Here is a 21,315-nt window from a genome sequence, read left to right as displayed (position 1 = left end):
GCATTAGAAGTTTCTCACACACCCGCTCCGGCGCCACTGTGGTGTCACAAATCTAGTGAATCCAGGCATTGTGTTCTCGCCTCCCGAGTGATGACCTCTGGTGAGTTCTCATTGAACCTAGATTCCCAATTGGTAATCAGGCGCTTCAGAAATTCAGTACCTGAAGAGATGCTTGATCTAAAGTCAAGCTAGAGTGATATTACTTTTGGCTAAAATGTAAAATTGTTAGCATTTCTTTCTCGAATTCTTGTACGCGAGCTTTTAACTTTGATTGTATTACCTCTTTCTTAAGTCTAACATGAGCCAAGTTAAAATTGGAATTGGAATTTTTAAATTTTTAAAATGTGAAATAATCATGGTCATGATTATTAAACCTTTGCTGATATTCCATAACTGCCATTTTTTCCACAAACAAACAGACTTAATTTCAATCGGTTTGTTTCGTAGTCTAATAACTGAGAAACATAAAAACATCACGAAATAAAATTTGGAATGCGCGAGTTATTGAACAAACACAAATTCTTGTATTGGGACATAAGCAAAGAAATGTCGAAGAAACGTGATAGCGTCACCAAAAAGAAAACATTAATAGCTTCCCTTGTCTGTATAACAAAAATAGCATTTTAGCTATTTCACTGTAGTATATCACATAAATCAATATCCCTCATGCAAATGCTTCAGAAAAGTCAAAATCATAACATAAAACAAAACTACAGAAAACAAAAAAGAAAACTAAAGTTTCTGACTAAATTCAGTAAAATGAAAAAATTGTGGCTTGCTAGGGAAAAAAAAAATCATTAGTGCAATTCGGTTAGGTCTTCGTAATATCTACTAGACACATTCTTTAAGCTTTCATCCAAAGGTGATCAAAACATCTTCCCGGAACATTCACAAGTTACATATTGGCCAAATGGGCCAGGCTTAGAATTCTCCTAAAAAATTTTCAACACACAAACTCATTAGCTTTTATCTTAGAATGTCATAATATCGAGCATAATATCTTAACTAATGATAAGCAAATAAAAACAAATAAAAAATCAAACTCACCAGTTGAAGATGGATGTTGGCAGTTCTTAACAGTGTTGAGAGCAAGTAACATAACGTTTTCCACCATTTCTAGATGTTCATTTATCTCCAAACTGAAAAAAACCGGAAGTATTTTGTACGCATATTGTACAGCTCTCAGAAAAGTGTTGCGATCCATCGAGGTTTCCACCATGTCTCTCCAGCGACCGACTGCTATTTTAGAAGCACTCCATACATATTCAAAGCATTCGATGGCTTTATGACGAACTTCAACCTCAATGGAAATACGAATCTGGTGCATGATGGAAGCAGAAAGATCCAGCAAACGCTCCAGTAGAGAAAGCACCACGGGGAGGGTCGTTGCTAGTAAAACCTCAGACTTCAGTTTGCGGGCTTCTTCGTGGATAGGAGTCGCCAAAACAGGTAGCAACGAAAATCGTTGTGAAGGTGGATGATCATCAGAAGAAGTGGAACTGATGAGATTTTTTCTCATTTCCACGGATTCGACATTTTCTGAATGATGACTACTGTTGTCGACAACGTTATTAATAGAGGTATAAGATGGAGCCGAATCTATAGAAACAGGAAATGAAAATTAGTGTTAAAATTTCTGAAATAAAAGACCAAGTTCACCTTCAGACTCTTCCTCAGCAGTCTTTCTGTTGCTTCGTTTCTTCTCGACAACCGGCGATTCGCTATTTTCTCTGTTGACAGTTCTGTTTTGTACTGTACTGCGTAACTTACGCAATGGACGATCAACAGTATTTCTTTCAACATCTTTTTCCTCTCGAGGTGGATCACATGCATCAGTACAATTAACGTTGGTAGACGCACTGCTGCTATCAACAGATTCGTTATTAGACGTTGATTTATCCTTAGATTCGTGCAGCTCTAAATGCCGCTTAAGATGACTCTTTCGTACTGTCGTGTATTCACAACGGCTACACTTAAATGGCTTCTGCTCACCATGGGCGAATGTCATGTGATAACGAAGCCTTGATGGATATGGAAAGGTTCGACAACATATTTCACACTTATGTCTGTGGGAGTTGGCGATTCAAAATGTAAAATGGCATGTTGCTTCAAACGCAAGTGATTATGTTTAGTTTTACCTTTGTCCTCTTTTTATGAGCCATTCCTCGTCTGATTCTGTTCTGTGATTCTTTCGTTCCATGTGTTTCTTTAGGTGGCTCTTCTGGGAAGTTGCATAATCACAGAGGTTGCACTTGAATTCTTTGAGATCAGAGTGGACACAAACATGATGACGTTGGAGATGAGATGGAGAATGAAAGCGACGATCACATAGAGAACATTCATATCTAATAAAAAGTATAATTTATGACAAAAAGAAGTATATGTTTTACATGTTTTACAAACTACTCGTTTCCAGTTGCAGATAAACATTAAAATGAAAATAATTCCCATACTTAGGAATGTGATAGGCCTCAGTGTGGTGTTGCAGGGCCGCTTTACCAGAAAAACATAAACCACAACAGTCAAGGGGTCCCATGATCTTATTGTGGACCACCTCTGTGTGGCTTTTTAATTTTTTTCTTACATTACTGGTGAAGGGACATAGTGTGCAAACAAATGAGCCCCTTGAATACCTCTTATTCCCCATGTTGTATGGCTTATGTCATGAGTTTGGATTATTAGGCCGATTAACCAACGCTGGTTTGTTGCAACTATTTAATACTTCCTCGCAGCCGGTATCCCTATATCAAGAAGTTTTTAATGAAATTATTAATGCCAGCTTTCAAAAATCCAGCTCCTATTAACCAAAATCTTTTAACCTTATTTCAAGAAAATAAGAAAATACTGAATTTCTTTATTGGGGGTAATCGTGACGAAAGGAAATGAATAAACACCGGTAACTCAACGTGGGAACTGGGAAGTCTAAAAGTGAGCAACTTAAGGCAAAATTATGCGTCTGCTAGTTGCTACGGCAACACATGTCATGAATTTGTTGTTTTTTTTTGTTTTCTTTTATTTTTTTATCATTTTCAAATTTCCTTTTGCTAATAATTTCGATTGTAACAGCATATTCATTCTCACGGATTTATTTGGTAGGGAGGGGGAAAAATCGAGTTTGTAAACAAACATGGTTAATGAAGGATCTGGCTCTGATTAGTCGGATTCAAAGTGGAAACTAAAGAGGAGCAAAAGTTACCAACAAAACTCTGGTTCCGCGTATGGATTCGTATGCTTTCAGCCTTTCATGCACTATTTTAGATTAAACGTGGTTGAAAAAAACTCTTTAATCATTTTGGTTCGATTTACATACTTCTGAAAGTTTAACCCGCGAGTAACAGTGCACGATTGCGATCTGTGCATCGATATATCTCTTTGGTAATTAAAGGAACCACCTCGGAGGCAATTAAGCAAAGAGGATTAGATAGCTATTAAATTATTTATAGTAGGTAAAGAGTGGGTGGTAGGAGGGGGAATAATCAAAATAAAGGAGAAAGAGTGTGTTCTCGATCCTTCTTTGCGGAAGCCCGATACATCAAAAGTCAAAACATGATGATGGATGTCGAATAAAAGATAGATGAAGACGCCAATTGATAGTTTCGTTTAGTTTTTAAGCCTTTATTCTAGTTTATTTGTTTGCCCAATTAGGCATTTGATATAAATTGTGGCCGAAAAAACTAAGTCGTACGAAGATAGTGTCGTACGTAATAGTAATAAATAAAGAAAAAAGAAGTGATTTTGCTATCGGTATTAGATCATTTCGCCATAACGATGTTTCGAATGTTCGTTAGTGACCCGCAATCTAATCACGTCACTGTTCACCGGGCACGCCCTTGACACACGGTCAATTAATCCCGCACAACTGAGCCCACTCGTCGGCAAGCGCATACAACTTATAACCCTCTAGTGTGACTTTAGATCAAGCATCTCGTCCGGCATTACACCTTCAGCACCTGATTACCAATTGGGATTCTAGGTCTGAGCAACTAATTAAGCTCACTAGGAGGTTCGAACCTTTTCCTCAAAGCGCATCTGTTTGTAAGTGACGCCTTATTCAATTCACCCACTCGCCAACTACATGTTTAATTTAAAAAAAGGAAATCTTTTTTATTTCAAGAGGATAAGAATTTTTGAAAAACTCGCAATTTCTTCCTAATTTTGATTTGAATAAGATCCAGCGACGGAAGCGGAGTGTCTAAACATCTAGATAGCGGTTGAGCGGCAGCAACAGCGATTGACAATTATCTAAATTTCTTGACTGATAGGAATTTGGGAGTTCTGACCTGAATGAGGATGCATTTCACTTGCAATTTGCCAGTTAAACAATCGTGCGATTCTAGTCGAAAATTAATTGAAAGATGCCAGTCTGAGAGAAATAAATTACTGGAAACCTTTTTTTTCAAGTCAAGAATCAACATTCATTACACTCGTCTTGCACATAGACTAAATTAATACAGAAATTTGAATTATTTTACCGTAAAAATATGCTCCCACCATTTAAAAAATTTCAAATTGAAAGAATTATGTTTTGAACGGTTTTGACTTGAGCATTATGGAGCCGACTACAGCGAGTTACATCTTCACAAGCTATTTTTCTTTACTACATCACGAGATCACAATAATAATAAAAAAACTTTCGACAAAGTATATACGTCACCGAAAGCGTGAGCAAGAGTAGATCGTTGTAAAATAGGCTGCAAAAGTTGATTGATAGGATGCTGGTCGTCTGCGATCCAATTGGTAAGCTGAAATATTTAAAATGCTGAATGACAATGACTGGCAAATTTATTCAATAAATTCACCTTTTCGAGCTGCCTTCGAACTCCATCAGTAATCCGGGAGATTTCAAACCAATCGGCTGACCCGTCAGCGTTCAAACAGCCGTTTGGTTTGTAGAGATTCAACTGTAAAATACTTTGCGAATAATTTGTTTGGAACTCGTCGCGAAACAAAATTTGAACACGGGCCGGAACAAACGAGGAGGGGTCGGTAAATTCAATCAAGAAGCCATATGAACACGCTAAAAATGGGAAAGAGAAGATATGATGAAAGCGAAGGGAATCAGAGTAGTTGATCTCGACATTCAATGAGGGTAAATAGTCTTCATCGTGCGAGTGAATCTGGAAGCGCTTTCGATAAAGTTGAAGTATCGTATGATTCCAGTGTCCAGATACATGCATATCGAACAATCCTGACTTCAAAACTACTGTCTCCCAATTCCAATGGCCAAATTGATGGAAAATCTGTCGAAGATCTAAGTGAATCGCTCGTTCCAAAGATGAGGTGCGGACTTTCTGTGTAATTTCAGTCACAATTTGAGGCTCTGAGTCCGAGGGCTTTAAGTCAACTGTCATGTTGCCTTCAAAACGATAAAGGGCAGAGCTGACGTTGTGTCGTAGATCGAAGACTCGAGAAGATGAGTTACTTTCAACTAAGCCAAACAAATAATTTATCGGTTTAGCACTTGGATGAAATAAGTAGTTTCCTTCGGAGAATGCTACAACTTTTCGACCGTCTTGTGTCGGTTGAATCACTGAATTGCTAAACCATCGCCAATCGAATGCCAGTGAAACAAGTTCGAAGCTCAACTCTCTACTAAAATAAAAAAATAGTATTTAAAAGAGAAGATATTTACGCATTTTTAAGAGTAATATCACTTATTCAGAGTTGATGAGTTTATTTTTAATGACAGAAGCGATTGTGCTCCAAAGACTATTTCAGCTGAGAGGAGGAAAGCTTCTTCTGAGGTACTCCAATTAGCGTTAAAAAGCAGTTGATCTAACTGGTAATTAGACGCCTTTCTTTTTAGATGAGCTGAAACCATGCCGCCGTCCAGAGAACGTTCAATTTTTCCGTCTGCAAGCAAAGAAATCTGTAAACCTTGGAGGTTTAATACAGTTTCAAAAATGCAAGTTGATTCAGAATTTTCCTAAAAATTCCACAGAAAGGTATTACAAATTATTATTCCTTAATGTATTTAAATTCCACAATGGTTAGGTACCTCAAAAGGATTGCAGTTGGTTGATAATGTACCATTGATGACTGCTGTTTTTTTCTCTCGTATTTGATATTCATAACTAAATTTCCATTTGTTGATTGGAATGTTACCTGCCTATAATAATAAACTAATAATTAAAAATATATATCTCAGAAACTAGTATTAGAAATACCTGATTGTTTATCATAATCCTGTTACATTGAAAAGAATATTTCTCAACAGTCTTCATGTTTTGGAAGAGAATTTCAGTATTCCCTAACATTTGATAAAAATAAAATTCAACGGGTTGGTTGAGCAAATTACCAGTGAAAGAAAAATTGAAGGCTGAAATATTCTGTGTAACACACACTACACCATTAGATCTATTTTAATTGGTTGAGAATTACTGGATTACCACAAGACTATTTTAGCAACAAGAATTCATACCTCAAATTTGACTGAAGAAAATATTTTGTTTCAGCAGTAACTTCTGAAGTTACCTGATGCACTTTGATTCTATAGTCATTCCAAGTCATCATAAACACTGGGAGTAAATGTTCTGGCAAGCAGGTTTTTCTAGGGAAAGATTTGTTGTTATGTTAAAAGACGTAAAAAACCTCCAATTGAAAAATCACTTACGAACGGTGAAGACTGAAAACATTGTCAGTATGTGTAACAGCTGAAGAAATGGTGTACCGCATCGCAGCAAGAAACACTGAGATCAATCAAAATTTCAAGTATACTGAGATATGAAAAATTAAGAAAAATTACCTAAACAGGAAATAAAGAGATTCGTTTCCATCACACTCTTCTTGAGACTTTTTCGTAAAGACAGGCGAAGGCAAGAGTTGGTATTTGTAAATAAACAGACAATAAAATTCAAGGTTGCCGGATGTGTGAAAAAGGAGACTCATGTGACGTCACACGTGGGTTTCCAGTATAAACAATCATGGCGGCAGTTTCCGCTCTCTGCTATTGAATGGAACTGCTTGATGGTGCCTTGTATTAGTTACTAGTTAGTGTCCGCTTAGCTTTATTGAATAGAAATCTATAGGGAAATCGAGTCGTACTTGTTAGTTGTCATAATAATTACAATGTTACTACCTAAATTACCATCGTTTGTCACTCAAAAAGTCGAAAGGCGTTTCATCCACTGAGTAGTGATTGTAATTATTGGTTAGAACTTCATTTCTCCCAATAATTTGCAGGGTTTCTTTCATGAATTCAACAAAATATTTCCCCCTAAATTTTTCTTATCAAAATTGTGGTTAGTCAAAATGAGAGTTGTTTTACTTCGAAGGAGTAAGCAGCTAGTGTTAGTACTGTTATTAGTGTTTGGTTTATGGATTGGTATAATTGTTATGAACGACAAACTTCCTGTTCATCACATCAACATGGTATACAGTGCAAAAACTTATGGTGAGCAATAAATCATGATAATGGTTTTTAACAAAATTTTATGTAAAACTTACGTGGTAATATACATTTATTTTGTTTCTATAGATTCCTTACAAGCAAATGCTGGTGCTGACAATAAGTACTTACCCGAAAAATCTATAAATGTTTTGGACATGGAGCAAAGTGAAAGAAAAAAATTAGCAAAGGAGGTTTGCAAACTTTCCCAGAAAAACCCAAATCTTGACTCTGTGATAAAGGACAGGGTGCTACTTGATCACATTATAGTTGATGACGAACATAGACTCCTCTACTGCTATGTGCCAAAAGTTGCTTGCACCAACTGGAAAAGACTGCTGGTAAGCCAAGTTTTCTCAAACAGAATTTTTTGAATTTCATATTAATCATCATAATTCTGGCAATAGATGGTATTGATGGGTAAAGCAAACACCACCAATCCTCTATCCATCGTAGCAGATGACTCCCACCGTTTAAATGTCTTTCGTCGCCTAGACAACTATACCGGAGAAGAAATTCGCTACCGGCTAGATCACTTCATGAAATTTATGTTTATCCGGCATCCGTTCGAGAGGCTCGTATCGGCTTTCCGCAACAAATTCGGTCAAAACTCCTCAAGCTCCGACTACTTTCGATCGCGCTACGGACGTCAGATCATCAAACAGTATCGCGCGAACGCTTCAGAAGAATCTCTTGCACGAGGGCACGACGTCACCTTCCGGGAATTTGTGCAGTACATCATCGATCCACGCACGGTGGCCCGTACCAACTTCAACGAGCACTGGCGACCAATGGTGGACCTCTGTTTGCCTTGCACTATTCAGTACAACGTGATTGGAAAGTATGAATCCCTCATGGATGACGCATGGCTAGTGCTAGAGAAAGCCAATCTCAATCAAAAAGTTAGCTTTCCCCGATCTGAACGCCCGTCAAACACCAACTCACTCATCGAAGAGTACACCAAACATCTCTCAAGGGAGGAGCTGCTACACCTCTACCACATTTACGAGATGGACTTCCGGCTCTTCGACTACCATTCTCCAGGGTTCGATTAATGGCCAGCGCTGGCATTATTAATCAATTTATTGAAACGCATTCGTTGCATTTAAGTGGACTTAAAAAAAAATAGTTTGTGTGATATGTCATTATGCTTATATTGTCTCGAGGGGCTTTGCAACCGGTGATGAACGTTAGGTTATGTAGAACCGATGTTAATTGAAAATGGTCTCAATTACTTACCTGCGTATACTCGGCTTTGAACTCAAAATTTTTCTACTTGAATTTCTGGACCATTTACAAAAATCACCCTTTTCTTATGCCCCAAACAGATAGCTTTGTGCAATGTGTCGTCCTATTTTGGCCAAGCTGAATACATCAGAATACCTTTAACTGTATGAACTCCCATTTACTCAAAATACGTCGGGTGTAGAGCGAGTGGCGTCAGATTAAACTAGAAGAAATTCCACTATAAATCTATATTTCATTCCACAGAAATATTAGAATAAACAACGATATTCAGTCTCGTTTCATTGTTCTCCAATGCGCGGGAATCTGATAAATGGTCAACAGGACATAGGCTGAGGAGCTAACACAATTATACACTTTTGGTTGATCGATCTAATTTGAAATTTTCTCATTTCAAAAATAATCATTTAGAATTCATTAAGGGAAGGGTTGATTTTCTAAAGGAAAACCAAAATTTAGTTTGTCACAGTGTTAGGGAATGTGCCGAGAAATAGTCGGACAAAAGAAGTAAACAGGTGTTCTAAACAAGAGCACCCAAATGGTCAGTTGAAAGAGTCGTAGATCTAACTTGGATTGGAGTTTCATTCCTTAATTGAGATTGGAATCGACATCCATGGCTTTGGAATAGGATGCAAGTCCCAATCTCAATTTCGGCTCGACTTCAATCCAAGTTCCGACTATGGCTCCAGGTCTAGTTAATATCAATCAGCTGAGCATTTTGGATTAAAGCTGTTGACTGGATCCCGTTGTTTCTCCTTTTAAAACAAACGCTTTTCGTACGAATAGAGGCCGTGGACGCCTCCCTCCATTTGAGCCGAAGGAGTACGGCGCTCAAACTTCAGTTCTCCAGAGTACATCATTGCCCTGTTGGAAAAAGTCCTAATTATAAGAAGCCATCGTAACGCTTTGAAATAAAAAACATTTGAAACGACGAAATGAATGGTCGGAATATCGTGATCTTAAAGCCTACCTTAAATGGGACAGAGATCGAGCTCCAATATCCTGGCAACCATGACGAATGCCCGTCTGAAGATAGGGCAGGAAACGCAAAGCAGATCCTCGATCCTGAATAGCACCGCTAACACCTTGTGCTACCTTGATTTTGTCAGATTCACGATGGAAGTAGCGACTGGATGCCGCTCCTTTCGTGTCCTTCTTCTCCATGGCTTCAAGACTACCCATTCCGCGGTATTTTTTCAGCCGGACACCATCAGAGAAAAAGTATTCGCCGGGAGATTCAGTTGTTCCAGCCAACATCGAGCCCATCATGACTAATTTGAAAATTGAATGGTGATAATCTTTTCGTACTTATTAAGATATTGAATCAATTTTACCTGTTGAGGCTCCAAGGGACAGGGCTTTGATTATGTGACCAACGGACTGAATGCCTCCGTCAGCGATGACTGGAACTCCAAAACGGCGAGCATATTCGGCTACTTTATAGACGGCTGTTCCCTATTTAAGTTTAAATATTTCAATAAATATCTAATGGCAACACAAGAAATGCTGTGGATTAATTACTTGCGAGCGGCCAACAGCCATCACTTCCTGCGTGATGCAAATTGATCCGCTGCCCATACCAACGCGCAACCCGTCTACACCAGCGTCGATCAGATTCTTGGCCTGAGCAGCAGTAACAACTGTAATTTGAAACAAAGACAAATGAATACGTGTTCTACACAACAAGGAAAATCAACGCCGAAATACCATTGCCACCAACTACTTGCAGATCGGGATAATGTTGCTTGATGTATTGAATCATGTCGATTTGGAAAATCGAATTGCCTTGGGAGGAGTCCTGAACATAAAAAATAATTAAACAGTTTGAAATTTTCGTAAAGAAATAGCCAACTTACCAAGACAACAACATCGACGCCTGCTTGGACCAAGAGCTGCAACCTTTGTTTGTCACCTTCGCGAGTGCCAACTGCAGCGCCCACAAGTAGCTGTCTGCCAGGATCCATTGATGCAAACGGATACTCTCGCGATTTTTTCAAATCGGTTCGAGCAATGAGACTCACCAGTTCACCGCACTCGTTAACGATGGGCAATTTGCCTTTCTTGGATTTTTCTAATATAGCGTTAGCTTCTTGAAGAGTGACACCGGATGGGGCTGTTACCAAATCTCCAGCTTTGGTCATCACCTAAAGGAAGGGGGGAGAAACAGGAATAATTGAATAACGAAGAATTAAAATGTAAGAAAGATTAAACAATTAAAGCAAAAAGCCGTGTTATTCGGTCTACCTGGCCGAGTTTCCACGAGCGCTCCTTTGTAAGGGCAGCAAATTAAAAATGAATGCACACTGATTTTAAATTTTATGCCTTTCAGCACTCAAAATGTATAGTAGGAAGAAAAAGAAATAGATTGATGAGAGGCACTTACATGTTCCAGTGGAATATCAGTTGACTTTTCTAAGAAATCAATGTCTCTTGAAGTGACTATGCCAACAAGTTTTCCTCCCATACGCCCATTTTCAGTTATGGGGATACCACAGAAGCCTTTCTTTCTTTTAATTTCCAAGACATCTCCAACCTGATTATGTAAGAGAAATTAATGATTTGTCAGCACCAGCATGTAAAATTGTATTATATTTACAGTATGTTGAGTTGTCAGCACAACCGGATCTCTGATAAAGCCATGCCTGTATTTTTTAACTTTGGAAACTTCAGTGGCCTGATATTCAGGGCTGCAATTGTGGTGAATGATTCCAATGCCACCACACAGCTAAGAGATAAAACATTATTTAATCAACTAAACTTTGAAAAGAACAGAGAAAGCTTGAACTTTACTGCAACAGAAATGGCCATTTCAGATTCAGTAACAGTGTCCATAGGGGAAGCAACGAGTGGGGCCTTCAGAGTGATTTTCTTTGTCAGGGCAGATGTCAGGTCCTACATAATTGCAAAAAGTCTTGAAGGTGTTGATTATTCAGATTAGACAATTTAATAGCTTACCACTTCTTCAGCTGCAAAATCAATAAACCCAGGTAGAATAATGAAGTCACTGCAAAAAAAAAAAAAAAAGGGTGCATGAACGATTAGCATGAGGTAGAAAAAACACATGGCTTAAGGATGGCAACAATTATTTCTTACTTGTAGGTAAGTCCATCTCCAACGTTGAACAAAGAAGAGCCAACGAGTCCGTCTTCTGGAACGTAAGTAGTTCCACCAGTGATCAAAAAGTCAGCCATAATCAATAGATTTCCAATAGGTACTACTTTGAAAAATGAAAACAAAAAAACTGGGAAGGCTTCGACTGAAGCACAGCTGTCGGCTTTGCAACTATGATTGGGATGGCGATCTCTTATAGAACGCCACGTTATTAATTTAATTTGGGCAGTCTTTTTCACGTGTCTGTGCGTGAACCGTCAGTGAGAACGTGTTCTGTGCGTGTGATTTACATTATTCGAGTCTTCGGGATCCCCTATTTTATATGCATATTTTCTAGTGTGAATTCGCTTCGCTAGGTGTCGCTCGCATAGCTGTCAAAACTGGCGGCCGTTTCGAACAAAGGAATAAAAAAGATGGACAAGACAAAGGAAGACTTTTCTTTTTCCTTTTTCGGAAATGAAAATCTAAAAATTCATCAATAAAATTCTTTAGAAAAAGAAAAGCATATTTTCACTAATATCCGCTTTGTTTAGAAACAGAGGAAAGGCTCTGATTTATTTGGGAAGTCGTGTGTATATTGGAAGGGCTTCTCTTCTTACAGACAGGATAAGCCCGTGGTGAGACGAGTAACCGATTCCCCACCAACTATAATTTCTGATTACCATGAGACAAGAGGAATGACTTTTGCTATATGAGCCTGTGGCATTCGACCATTCTAGACACTCAAACTCGTTTCAATATCGATTAACATTTGCTCAGCTCCCCTAAAAACCTTGGCACTTGGCAAAAGGAAAAAACTGAGCTACACTCTATATAATCGCTTTATTCTCTCACGAAACCAAACAATAGTTATTCATACAAATTGCCACCAGAATTCAGAAAATGTAGAAAACAACCGAAATGTAAAAATAAGCGAAGGACATTGTGGGGCGGGTGATTCAACTGAAAATGATTTAATAGATTCGGAAACCTGAGAAACTTGTGTAGCCACGTCCAGTTTTCGAAGTTTCGTAGATTTCCCCTTCCTTGATGTTGAGATAGACTCGATCGTTCTTGTCTAAATTCAAAATGACTGAATTGGAGGCTGATTGATACCCGACTCGTTCGCCCCAAGCAACGACGACTTCGTCGCTATTCTTCATCAAAGCGGCTCTGCATAATTAAAATACAATTAGGCAATTTGGGGAACTGTTGTTGTTTGTGTCTAATGAGAATGTTGTATAGCCCATAGATATTAGTACTCACTTGAAATGGGAGCCGGAATCGGAGATTGCGGTGAAGGTGAAGAAATAAGAGCCCGGATAGAAGCAGATGAACTCGCTGCTTCTGGAATTCCATCCGAAACCGATATCACTCAGAGTGGTGTCGAAGAAGATCTTAGATTTGGATTTTTGGCTCTTGTCGGAGGCCCGAACGGCGCTGAAAGCCACAGGTTCAACGACCCGTCCAGCAACAGCTGTTGGCTGCATCATGCCGACAGACGGAGACATGGATGCCGATGGCGAAGAGGCAAACGAGACGGGCGACGGCTGCTGAAAGGTCGAAATTTGGCCGGACGGCGAAGAAGAAGGATCGACCGGGATTGCATGGCTGGCCGGAAGCGCCACAGCGCAAACGAGGACTAACAAGCGAAACCTGAGAGACATTCAAACCCAAAAATGTAAAAAAGAAGAAACGAACAATTGATACATCATTGATAATATTATCGGCAGGAATTTCATCTAATCCATAATAAAATCAGACGTTATTACATACATGTTTTGATGTAAAGAAGTTATTTAGTATAAGACTCTGTATATAGTCTACTGTCTACTGATGGGTCTGCCAGCTTTACCTTTTATAGTTACCAGGGGATTGCAGTCACAGACGAGTCACAGGACTTTTGGAGAGGTCAGAGAAATCATTTCGCAACTGAAATTCGACGAATAATTCATGTCCCGGCGTATCAGCAGGTCGACAATGTCTAACGAATCACCAAACGAATGATGATTCAACAAAACATGGCTCGACATATAGACTATTGGTCAACACCCAACTCGAAAGACACGATTTGAATGATTAAATTGAAAACGAAAACAACAACAGAGATGATTGTGACAGTTTGGGGGGGCTCCCCTAGATCCGGTTGATTTGATTCTAATTAATTTCCTTTTTCTTTTGTGTTTTATTGAATCATATCGTCTGTACAGTTTCCGAGGTCGGCTCTACTTTCTCCATCTCTCGTCCAACGATCGTACCCCTCCTGCAAATCAATAATTCATTACGTAAGATCACGCCGATCACGCGCAATCTGGCGGAGAAGAAAAACAATTCGATTAAAACCAAAAACACATTTTTGTTTTTTTGAAATCATTATCCATTTTTTATTGGCTGTTCTCGAGACGCATCCATTGAAACACGATTGAATTGTGTGTTGTGTTTGTGTTACTTTTGTTTTGTTTTGTTAACTTTTTTTTTGTACAGAGGACGACACGATTGATCGGGAACGATCCGACGTGAATGCCAGGAGACCCCAAAATAGCAAAACAATTCCGGACCATGAAAATGAAAGAGAAAAGAAAAACAGATAAACAACAGGATGAAAAATGAAGACCCATAACCGCATCCGCACGCACTCAAACACAACACACAAGTCAGCGACACGCAAAAATGTCGCGAGGGAAACTAAAAAAACATAAAAATTGAGGCCAGAGAAGTACAAACACCCAGTCACCGTTGATTGGAATTACATAATTCACCCGAAACCAGATTGTTTTGTTTTGTTTTTTTCCAGAAAAAAGAAAATAATAGAAGCCAATAGAATAATAGCACGCAAATAGAATTAAATTACAGTTTTCCCTTTTCCCTGTTTCTGCTCGGATTCAGCCATCGATTCGATTCAATCGATTCGATCCTTCGAAAAAATTTAAAAAAAAGGTACACATTTGAATAATTAAGGCACTTGAACAAATCACTTCAACAAATCAATAACCAGGAGAGAAGGGGGGGAGGGATAAGCTAAAATAAGTTAAGCTGAGCTGAACTTAATTGCGTCGTTTTGTGTTGTTGTTTAACTAGTGGCGTAGGCGTTGTTGGCGTAGGTGGTCGAGAAGAATCGCCGGTCGCTCTCGATGGTCGTTTCGGCCATTTTAGTTTGACGTCTCTTCTGCCAGATGAATGCCCAGGCGCCGATGAGGACGGCCTGGGCCACCAGGAACAAAGCGCCGGCCATCAGGAGTCCCAGCAAGTTGAGGCACGGCGGCATGTCCGAGTGATGGTTCAAGAGGCCGTCCGAGTTGCGAAGGACGGCCACTTCGGACTCGGTAGAGGCCGTCTTGGTTTTGGCCGGCGAGGTGTCGGCGGCCGCCTGGAACTTGTCGGCGATGCGGATGGACTGGACCACTAGGAGGTTGTGCTGGTCCTGGCCGTTAGCTTCGCTGCGCCTCCTCCTCCTCTTGCCCAGGGACTCGATTTGACGGTGATAGCCCAGGTAATCCTGGACGTCACACTGGACCGGCTCGCAAGTGGGCAGGCAGGGTGTGACGAGCGCCTTGAACTGGACAACGTCCGAGTTGGGGAATTTGAAAGCGTCGAACGGGGCCCGGAGGGTCTTGGAGGTTCCGTTCATGGCGTTGATGGGTCCCATGATTTCCTGGTCGGTCGGGCAACCGCGGGAGTCGATCAGGAGGATTTCGCTGTTGTCGACTCCGTCGGTGGCGATCAGCTCGCGGACAAAGATCGAGTAAGGAGTGTTGGGCTCCTGGATCTCGAAGAAGAGACTGAGCGGGTCGCCGACCTGGGCCGTTTGGACGTCGCCACCTTGGCGGGCTGCGATCTTCATGAGAACCGTCGGCCCTGGAACCACCGTCGACTCTTCGGCGATGGTGGGAACTCGGCTGGCGACGGACAAGTCCAGTCCGCTGGTCAGAGTGTAGTTCTGCAGTTGGTAGGAGCAGCGGAGGGCCAATCCGACATCTTGACTGGTCACAATCTGGTCGTGATGCTGTTTGAAACAATTGAAAAATTTGATTGAATAAAAAGCTGTCGGTACATTATGTAATGAAATGATTTGTACCTGGATGACGACTTCGGTGAAGAATTTGCCGGGGCCTTCCTGTTTGACATCGCAGCCGAGATCCTGGTAGCCCAACTTGAGTTCGAATTCCAGGCCTCTGGCGACGTCGGTGACGCAAGAGTTGGGTCTCTCCTTGGCGTACAACTTGCCGCTAAAGATGCGGTTGGTTTTGACGCGGACAATCATGTCGGTCGAGCGGCAATCGATGGTCACATTGTAACAAGACGTCAACTCATAAGTTTTCGCTTCCGGAATCTCCAAATAAGGATCCTGTGTCGCCGAAACAAAACAAACAAACCGCAGAAAACAAACCACAAAAAGATTAATAAAAATATACGATTGGAACGAATGGCCAGCCGAATAAAAAACAAACGTGCCGGCCCCCACCACTAAACGTGTTTTCACGCTCCAACGGATTGGGTGGATATTCTTGTTATTGTTTTGACACGTTATTTGTTCATTCATCCGATTTTTTTTTTATTTCTTTTTTGTTGTTGTTGGGGGATAATAACCAAATAGAGTCATCACCTGAATTTGGCTGAGGGAGCTGGCCGAGTGATGACTGAGCCGGCAGACTTTTTCGCCGGTATCTCCGAAATCGAACGAGTGACAGCGGAAGTTGGAATTGAGGCAAAGCGATTTACAGGCTTCCTCGTCCTCGACATCCTGTTTGTTTTGTTTGAATAATAAAATAAACATTAATGCATTATTTAGCCATTGTTTACGGATCATTTCGATCTATGGCAAACGAGAGGTCGTTGAACTTTGTCCCCGACGGGATGGATGGATGGATGGATGTGTTGTGTATACCTGGTAAACGGCGTCGACTGTTTTGAGAATGCGGCCCTCGGTCCGTTGGAAGTCGCACATTTTGACGGGATCGTCGGCGCAGTTGGTCTCGAAATAGTCCACGTCCGGCGTGGTCGAGTAAGCGGATCGGGCCGTCACAGAGAAACGATCCATGTCGCTCAGCGAACATTCCCCGCTGACGGCGTTGTAACTGGCAGAACTGTTGGTAAAACCAACCAACAAAAAAAAAGAGATAAAAGAAAAAAGACGTTAAGAAATTACGACAACATTTATCACATGACACCAAATCATCTTTTGCCCTTTCCAAGGTTGTTGTTAATGTTGTTGTGTGGAAAAGAAACACACACACGGGCTTAAAAAACAATTGAAAGTGCCGTGCTTTGCCTTCGTAAAAAAGATTTGTTCTTAGCTGGGGTACTCTTGCTGAGCTTCCTTTGGTTATATGTTGAGCCGGACGGCCCGGCAGTGATTATGACAGACGGAAGCATCCGAGGACACCATTTTTCTTTTTTTTTTTTTGGTTTTCCCACAGTCATTTAATCCACACAATTTTGTTTTTAATCTAACCCCCCCTCTCATCGTGACAAATCAGAGAAAACAAGGAACTTTACAATCATCAAACAGGTTCCGATTCTTTGTCGTCTAGAAAAACCTTGATAGTCAAAATTGAGAGACAGGAAGAATTGAAATATTCCACCGTGAAATGATTGCAGCACATTTTACGAGTTTTTTTTTTCCTATTGTTCTTGTCAGACTTTTCTGAATGATTACAATTTTTATCATTCCGTATAGGAATTCCGGTCGTCGAAAAATTTAGAATTCCTTTTGCCACATATCGTCTAGACTTAGAGAATTACAACCCTTAATTTAAAAAAAAATAATCAAACGAGTGATTCAACTATTTTCGATCCGGTCGACCAAAATTCGATAGGAATTATTTCGGGGAATTTTTCCAGTGTCAACAACTGAAGGGGAGGGGAAAGGAACGTCAAACATTTCAGGCAGTCTGTACATTCAAAGATTGTCAATTGATATTAGTTGCGGCGGACCCTATAGTTGGTTGCGGTTGACCAGCAGCTCTCTAACGGGCCCCGTTTTGATTTTTTCGATTGTACAAACAACAACAACAAACAAATGGCTGGGAAAATAACTCGACCCATGTGAATGCCGATTGGCGATTATCGGTTCACTTTCCTCGTTCCAGTCCTTTTAGCTAACGGCCCGGAATTTGTTAAGGAACAAAAAGGGACAGTTTATTCCCCCAGGAATTAAAAAAAAGCGATAGTTTTGACACGCGCCCAGGAATCTGGCGGTCAGCAGGTATACTGTATATTACGCAACAAGTTCATTGTTCGTAAAATGGCCTTTTCACTATCAGCTGCTAAATTGTTTTTTTAGGCAAGAAAAAGAAAAAAAAGATTCAGCAGCTGACTGGACATTTTTTGGCTTCCTCATCCGGCATCAGGTGGTATGAAGTATACCCCTTCAGGTCGGACGTTCACCTGTAGATGCCCAAATAAATTCATTTCCTTTTTTTTTCCTGAAGGGGGGAAAAAAAATTCAAAACTCGTTTGAATTATGCGCCAGATTGCCAACCGTATTGTTTCCATTAATTCCCCGTTTTCAACACCTTTAATAGCCACATTTTTAACGAGATACTGGGGCCGGCCTGTTGTTTTTCTTGGTGAACCGAAAATCCGTTAAACGGGCGGAACGACCGACAATTTCCGTGTGAATACGAAAATTACTGGAGCTGTTGACATTCGGAACGCTGGCGGTCAAACAAAAAAATAAATTGTGTTCCAGTCGTTTTCAAAATTCGGTATAAAGACAATGGACATTATAACAAGTCTAACTAAATCTAATATAATGAAATGAATGAAAATAATGAGATAATTCGATTTTTACCGGCACTGGAATGTCTTTTCGTTGAGGCAGAGTTCCATGCAGGCTCGGCGGGTGGCCGCCGTTTTCTTCTCGCGGACAAAGGCCGACATTTCGAACGACGGGACCATCTCGTAAGCCCACGGACGATCGACGCACAATTCGCTGGCATTGGCCAAACAGATCTTCTGGGCGTAAATTGTGTAAACCGGAAACTGCGATTTGGTCAGCGCCTCTGTAAAGTAAAAAGACAAAAAATAGTGACAGAAACCCATCAGTCAATTTCAAACAAGAAAAATGGAATTCAATTAAAAGTAAACAAAATTCCGAGCCCGAGGGACAATGTAATTTAATCCTCGTAGAAGCGTAACTCAAATTTGAATGCAAATGTCAATCATTCGGCCATTTTGTACGGTATATCGTTTGTTAGATTTCTTTCCTCTCCGATCCACACGAAATCCTTTTGGGAGTCGATAAACTCTCGAGTTTGAAAAAGAAAAATTCCGCCCTTTTGTTAATAAATTACGTCACACGTACAAACAAAAAAAAATCCCGAATTTATAAAACGAAAAAAAGGAGTGTTGGAACGGGCTGCTGAGGATGTCGTCACATACACCCACAAAAGGGACGAATCCTTATAAAAAAAGAGAAGAAATAAGATGTAAACAAAAGAGGGAAACCGTTACGACCGATCTCCTTGTTTGTCCAAGGGGCCAGCGCACCAAACAGCAACACGGAACCGTCGAGTCATTTCGAAAAGGAAGTTTGTCTTGTGAACTCTAAGAGGATTTTGGCCGTGGCCATTAGGTGACGAAGCAAAGTGCTGGCAACTCTCCACGAACAAAAAAATGCCCATAAGATGTTACGTATTATTGTCAAAATAGTTATTCTATCCGCTATGACATTATTTGCAAATGGCGGATCAAAATCTTACACAGCTCCTAGTAGACTCCCCCCCTGGAAAACAGTAGCAGAGTGCTTGGTCATTCGGTGTGTGCTGCTCGCAATAATATGAAAACATCACGTCAGTGTTATCCCACGGACAGATCTCGTGGGTTTCCAACACGCCTACGGAATAAAACGTGTTTTTAAATCATCATTCCGAAAGGGTGAGTGACCATCTGCGAGCGTTTTTATGTATAATATTCCGACCCAATAAATGATTCTCGGCAGGTAAAAAGAAAAAATGAAAAGCAAAAGTCATTGGCCGGCCGCTAGCTGAGACTCAGCATCTTTTTCCTATACAAGATGCTGTTTAGCTACACACATCTTGTAGATTTTTTTCGAACTTGAAAATGTTTGATGCATAAAAAAACAAGCCTCCCGACGGCGCTGTATATAACAAGACGTTCCAACGGGATGAAATAACTCACGGGAGGAATAGGTGCCGAATAAGCCCATCCCATCCGTGCTGGGACGCTCCGGGCGAATTTCCCGTGATGGCTTTTTTGGTTATCTTCCGTGCATTCGGAGATTGCAAGAAGAAGAAGAAGAAAGAAGGAAGGAAGAAAAGAATAATAAAAGAAGAAGGAGTGATGTATACACGCACCAAAAGGGTCAGGGTGTGTGTGTGTGTGTGTGTCGTCATTGCCCACAAACAGACGGAGCTGCTGGGCGGCGCATCTCAATGAAGGGGGGCGCCCACAGGCGACGAACCCGATTTTCTGTTTTTATTTATTTATCCCGTTCACTTTTTTGAAATAAGGAAGAAGAAGAGAAAACCTGTCGAACTTGAACTTGAACTTTTCCCCATTTCTTATTATCACGACTGTTTGATTATCATCGGAACCCATTTCCAGTTGGCATTTATATACCATCGAAAAAACAAACTTTTATCAAACAATTTCGGGACTCAGGAATTTAATCTCCTTTTTTCTTTCTCTTTCCAGTGCTTGGTTTAGACCTTCTTGCTGTTTAACATCTCCATTTAGAGCTTTTTTCTTTGATTCTTTCTTATCGACAGTTCCGCTCGGCTGGATGCCCGAAAGATCATTGGACTATCCATCCAGGGAAAAATCAAGAAAAGAACCCAACAACAAAACGGAATGAACCCTGACACCACCCCGCGACACGGACGGCCAGTTTTTTGGCAAAAAGAAGAAGAAGAAAAAGAAAAGTTTTATTTTATTATTTACCGGGAGTGTCGAAGGCGTTGGTGCGGAACAGGACGCAGAGTCCCGTCTCAAAGTTGAGAGCGGAGCAGCTGCTGTTGGCGCGACAGTTGTCGATGCAGTCGGAGAGCTGGAGCGTGTCGGGCCGCGTGTCCAGGATCTCTTCCGGCGCCGTGAAAACGTAGCCCGTCCTCAGTTCAAAGGTCGTGTCCTGGCCGCTGCAGTCGCTCGTCTCGGCCGACTGCGACTCCACCGGAGCGCTCAGCCGGGCCAGCAACAGCAGCACGGCTACCGTCAAACTTCGACTCGACATTTCCATCGTGGAAATTCAAACACTTGGATGGATGGATGGATGGAATAAAACTATTTGGCCGAATTTGTAATGGAGGAGGTAGTAGTAGACCTTGCGTGCTGGTGGATGAGATGTTCGTGACTGAAGCCTTTGCAGCAAAGGTACTTGGCTTTTATAATGCATGCACAGACTGGTGTGTGTGTGCTGGGGGGGGGGCCGACGGGCAGCAGGCGATATTATGCCGGACGACTCCAGCAGCTCCACCTCCCACCTCCTCTTCTTCTTCACTCCATCTCAACAGCCCCCGAGGGCGGAAGGGAAAAAAAAAACAAGCGACAGGCGAATGGGAAAAATAAAAGAGGCACCTTTACTTTTTTTTTCATCAGAAACAGAAATAGGTATAATACTGTTAAGTGCTGCT

The 21,315-nt window shown here is 40.9% G+C and overlaps 6 protein-coding genes across 12 annotated transcripts; 1 reads left to right on the top strand and 5 right to left on the bottom strand.

Annotated features, from left to right (window-relative positions):
- Positions 1-501: 501 nt before the first annotated feature.
- On the bottom strand, positions 502-2,968 carry LOC124190254 (zinc finger protein 521-like). 4 transcript variants are annotated; one of them, XM_046582858.1, is made up of 6 exons: positions 2,820-2,968; positions 2,634-2,741; positions 2,139-2,345; positions 1,660-2,066; positions 1,048-1,599; positions 502-932 (listed from the first exon to the last, which is right to left on the bottom strand). In XM_046582858.1, the coding sequence occupies exons 2-6, from the start codon at positions 2,645-2,647 to the stop codon at positions 922-924; spliced, it is 1,191 nt and encodes a 396-aa protein (XP_046438814.1). In that variant the 5' UTR covers positions 2,648-2,741; positions 2,820-2,968; the 3' UTR covers positions 502-921. The 4 variants fall into 4 exon arrangements, with proteins under 4 accessions (XP_046438814.1, XP_046438813.1, XP_046438815.1 ...); XM_046582857.1 differs by lacking the exons at positions 2,634-2,741; positions 2,820-2,968 and adding an exon at positions 2,454-2,627; XM_046582859.1 differs by lacking the exons at positions 2,634-2,741; positions 2,820-2,968 and adding an exon at positions 2,454-2,627 and having other exon boundaries at positions 1,660-1,865.
- Positions 2,969-4,370: 1,402 nt separating this feature from the next.
- LOC124190251 lies at positions 4,371-6,876 on the bottom strand. 3 transcript variants are annotated; one of them, XM_046582851.1, is made up of 8 exons: positions 6,746-6,876; positions 6,614-6,689; positions 6,422-6,550; positions 6,168-6,357; positions 5,999-6,109; positions 5,655-5,926; positions 4,800-5,592; positions 4,371-4,742 (listed from the first exon to the last, which is right to left on the bottom strand). In XM_046582851.1, the coding sequence occupies exons 1-8, from the start codon at positions 6,774-6,776 to the stop codon at positions 4,611-4,613; spliced, it is 1,734 nt and encodes a 577-aa protein (XP_046438807.1). In that variant the 5' UTR covers positions 6,777-6,876; the 3' UTR covers positions 4,371-4,610. The 3 variants fall into 3 exon arrangements, with proteins under 3 accessions (XP_046438807.1, XP_046438808.1, XP_046438809.1); XM_046582852.1 differs by having other exon boundaries at positions 4,800-5,589; XM_046582853.1 differs by having other exon boundaries at positions 6,618-6,689; positions 6,746-6,874.
- A 92-nt stretch (positions 6,877-6,968) lies between these two features.
- Positions 6,969-8,776, top strand: LOC124190255 (carbohydrate sulfotransferase 11-like). Its single transcript, XM_046582861.1, has 3 exons — positions 6,969-7,393; positions 7,478-7,728; positions 7,795-8,776. Exons 1-3 carry the CDS (start codon positions 7,252-7,254, stop codon positions 8,440-8,442), a joined length of 1,041 nt encoding a protein of 346 aa, XP_046438817.1. The 5' UTR covers positions 6,969-7,251; the 3' UTR covers positions 8,443-8,776.
- A 71-nt stretch (positions 8,777-8,847) lies between these two features.
- On the bottom strand, positions 8,848-12,068 carry LOC124190252 (inosine-5'-monophosphate dehydrogenase 1-like). 2 transcript variants are annotated; one of them, XM_046582855.1, is made up of 11 exons: positions 11,726-12,068; positions 11,588-11,636; positions 11,423-11,524; positions 11,229-11,357; positions 11,016-11,165; positions 10,489-10,776; positions 10,340-10,430; positions 10,154-10,272; positions 9,967-10,087; positions 9,603-9,903; positions 8,848-9,496 (listed from the first exon to the last, which is right to left on the bottom strand). In XM_046582855.1, the coding sequence occupies exons 1-11, from the start codon at positions 11,821-11,823 to the stop codon at positions 9,391-9,393; spliced, it is 1,554 nt and encodes a 517-aa protein (XP_046438811.1). In that variant the 5' UTR covers positions 11,824-12,068; the 3' UTR covers positions 8,848-9,390. The 2 variants fall into 2 exon arrangements, with proteins under 2 accessions (XP_046438811.1, XP_046438810.1); XM_046582854.1 differs by having other exon boundaries at positions 8,848-9,511; positions 11,726-12,051.
- Positions 12,069-12,546: 478 nt separating this feature from the next.
- Positions 12,547-21,050, bottom strand: LOC124190250. Its single transcript, XM_046582850.1, has 8 exons — positions 20,627-21,050; positions 18,516-18,726; positions 16,608-16,806; positions 16,326-16,463; positions 15,798-16,067; positions 13,499-15,725; positions 12,989-13,378; positions 12,547-12,895 (listed from the first exon to the last, which is right to left on the bottom strand). The coding sequence occupies exons 1-6, from the start codon at positions 20,919-20,921 to the stop codon at positions 14,793-14,795; spliced, it is 2,046 nt and encodes a 681-aa protein (XP_046438806.1). The 5' UTR covers positions 20,922-21,050; the 3' UTR covers positions 12,547-12,895; positions 12,989-13,378; positions 13,499-14,792.
- LOC124189941 (complement C1q tumor necrosis factor-related protein 4-like) lies at positions 12,697-13,434 on the bottom strand. Its single transcript, XM_046582451.1, has 3 exons — positions 13,424-13,434; positions 12,989-13,378; positions 12,697-12,895 (listed from the first exon to the last, which is right to left on the bottom strand). The coding sequence occupies exons 1-3, from the start codon at positions 13,432-13,434 to the stop codon at positions 12,697-12,699; spliced, it is 600 nt and encodes a 199-aa protein (XP_046438407.1).
- Positions 21,051-21,315: the final 265 nt, after the last annotated feature.

This window comes from Daphnia pulex, chromosome 3 (genome assembly GCF_021134715.1).
Source record: "Daphnia pulex isolate KAP4 chromosome 3, ASM2113471v1".
Classification (NCBI taxonomy): domain Eukaryota; kingdom Metazoa; phylum Arthropoda; class Branchiopoda; order Diplostraca; family Daphniidae; genus Daphnia; species Daphnia pulex.
The sequence above is the reverse complement of the archived record's forward strand: the minus strand, read 5'-3'. Positions and strand labels throughout refer to the sequence as shown.

Excerpts from the sequence above, each read along its gene's own strand:
- LOC124190254 (XM_046582857.1), bottom strand. The coding sequence starts at position 2,536 with ATGGGACCCCTTGACTGTTGTGGTTTATGTTTTTCTGGTAAAGCGGCC. Across the intron at positions 2,346-2,453 it reads GAGGCCTATCACATTCCTAA|ATATGAATGTTCTCTATGTG; the intron begins GTATGGGAATTA and ends ACTTTTTATTAG. Across the intron at positions 1,600-1,659 it reads TGCTGAGGAAGAGTCTGAAG|ATTCGGCTCCATCTTATACC; the intron begins GTGAACTTGGTC and ends CTGTTTCTATAG.
- LOC124190250 (XM_046582850.1), bottom strand. The coding sequence starts at position 20,921 with ATGGAAATGTCGAGTCGAAGTTTGACGGTAGCCGTGCTGCTGTTGCTG. Across the intron at positions 16,807-18,515 it reads GAAAAGACATTCCAGTGCCG|TTCTGCCAGTTACAACGCCG; the intron begins GTAAAAATCGAA and ends TTTTACCAACAG. Across the intron at positions 15,726-15,797 it reads TCACCGAAGTCGTCATCCAG|CATCACGACCAGATTGTGAC; the intron begins GTACAAATCATT and ends TGTTTCAAACAG.
- LOC124190251 (XM_046582851.1), bottom strand. The coding sequence starts at position 6,776 with ATGGAAACGAATCTCTTTATTTCCTGTTTAG. Across the intron at positions 6,690-6,745 it reads TCTCTTTATTTCCTGTTTAG|TGTTTCTTGCTGCGATGCGG; the intron begins GTAATTTTTCTT and ends GATTGATCTCAG. Across the intron at positions 5,927-5,998 it reads CCAACTGCAATCCTTTTGAG|GAAAATTCTGAATCAACTTG; the intron begins GTACCTAACCAT and ends TGGAATTTTTAG.
- LOC124190252 (XM_046582854.1), bottom strand. The coding sequence starts at position 11,823 with ATGGCTGACTTTTTGATCACTGGTGGAACTACTTACGTTCCAGAAGAC. Across the intron at positions 11,166-11,228 it reads TGCTGACAACTCAACATACT|GTTGGAGATGTCTTGGAAAT; the intron begins GTAAATATAATA and ends TTACATAATCAG. Across the intron at positions 9,512-9,602 it reads CGATCTCTGTCCCATTTAAG|GACTTTTTCCAACAGGGCAA; the intron begins GTAGGCTTTAAG and ends TCTTATAATTAG.
- LOC124189941 (XM_046582451.1), bottom strand. Across the intron at positions 12,896-12,988 it reads GATTCCGGCTCCCATTTCAA|AGCCGCTTTGATGAAGAATA; the intron begins GTGAGTACTAAT and ends TTAATTATGCAG.
- LOC124190255 (XM_046582861.1), top strand. The coding sequence starts at position 7,252 with ATGAGAGTTGTTTTACTTCGAAGGAGTAAGCAGCTAGTGTTAGTACTG. Across the intron at positions 7,394-7,477 it reads ATACAGTGCAAAAACTTATG|ATTCCTTACAAGCAAATGCT; the intron begins GTGAGCAATAAA and ends TTGTTTCTATAG. Across the intron at positions 7,729-7,794 it reads CCAACTGGAAAAGACTGCTG|ATGGTATTGATGGGTAAAGC; the intron begins GTAAGCCAAGTT and ends TTCTGGCAATAG.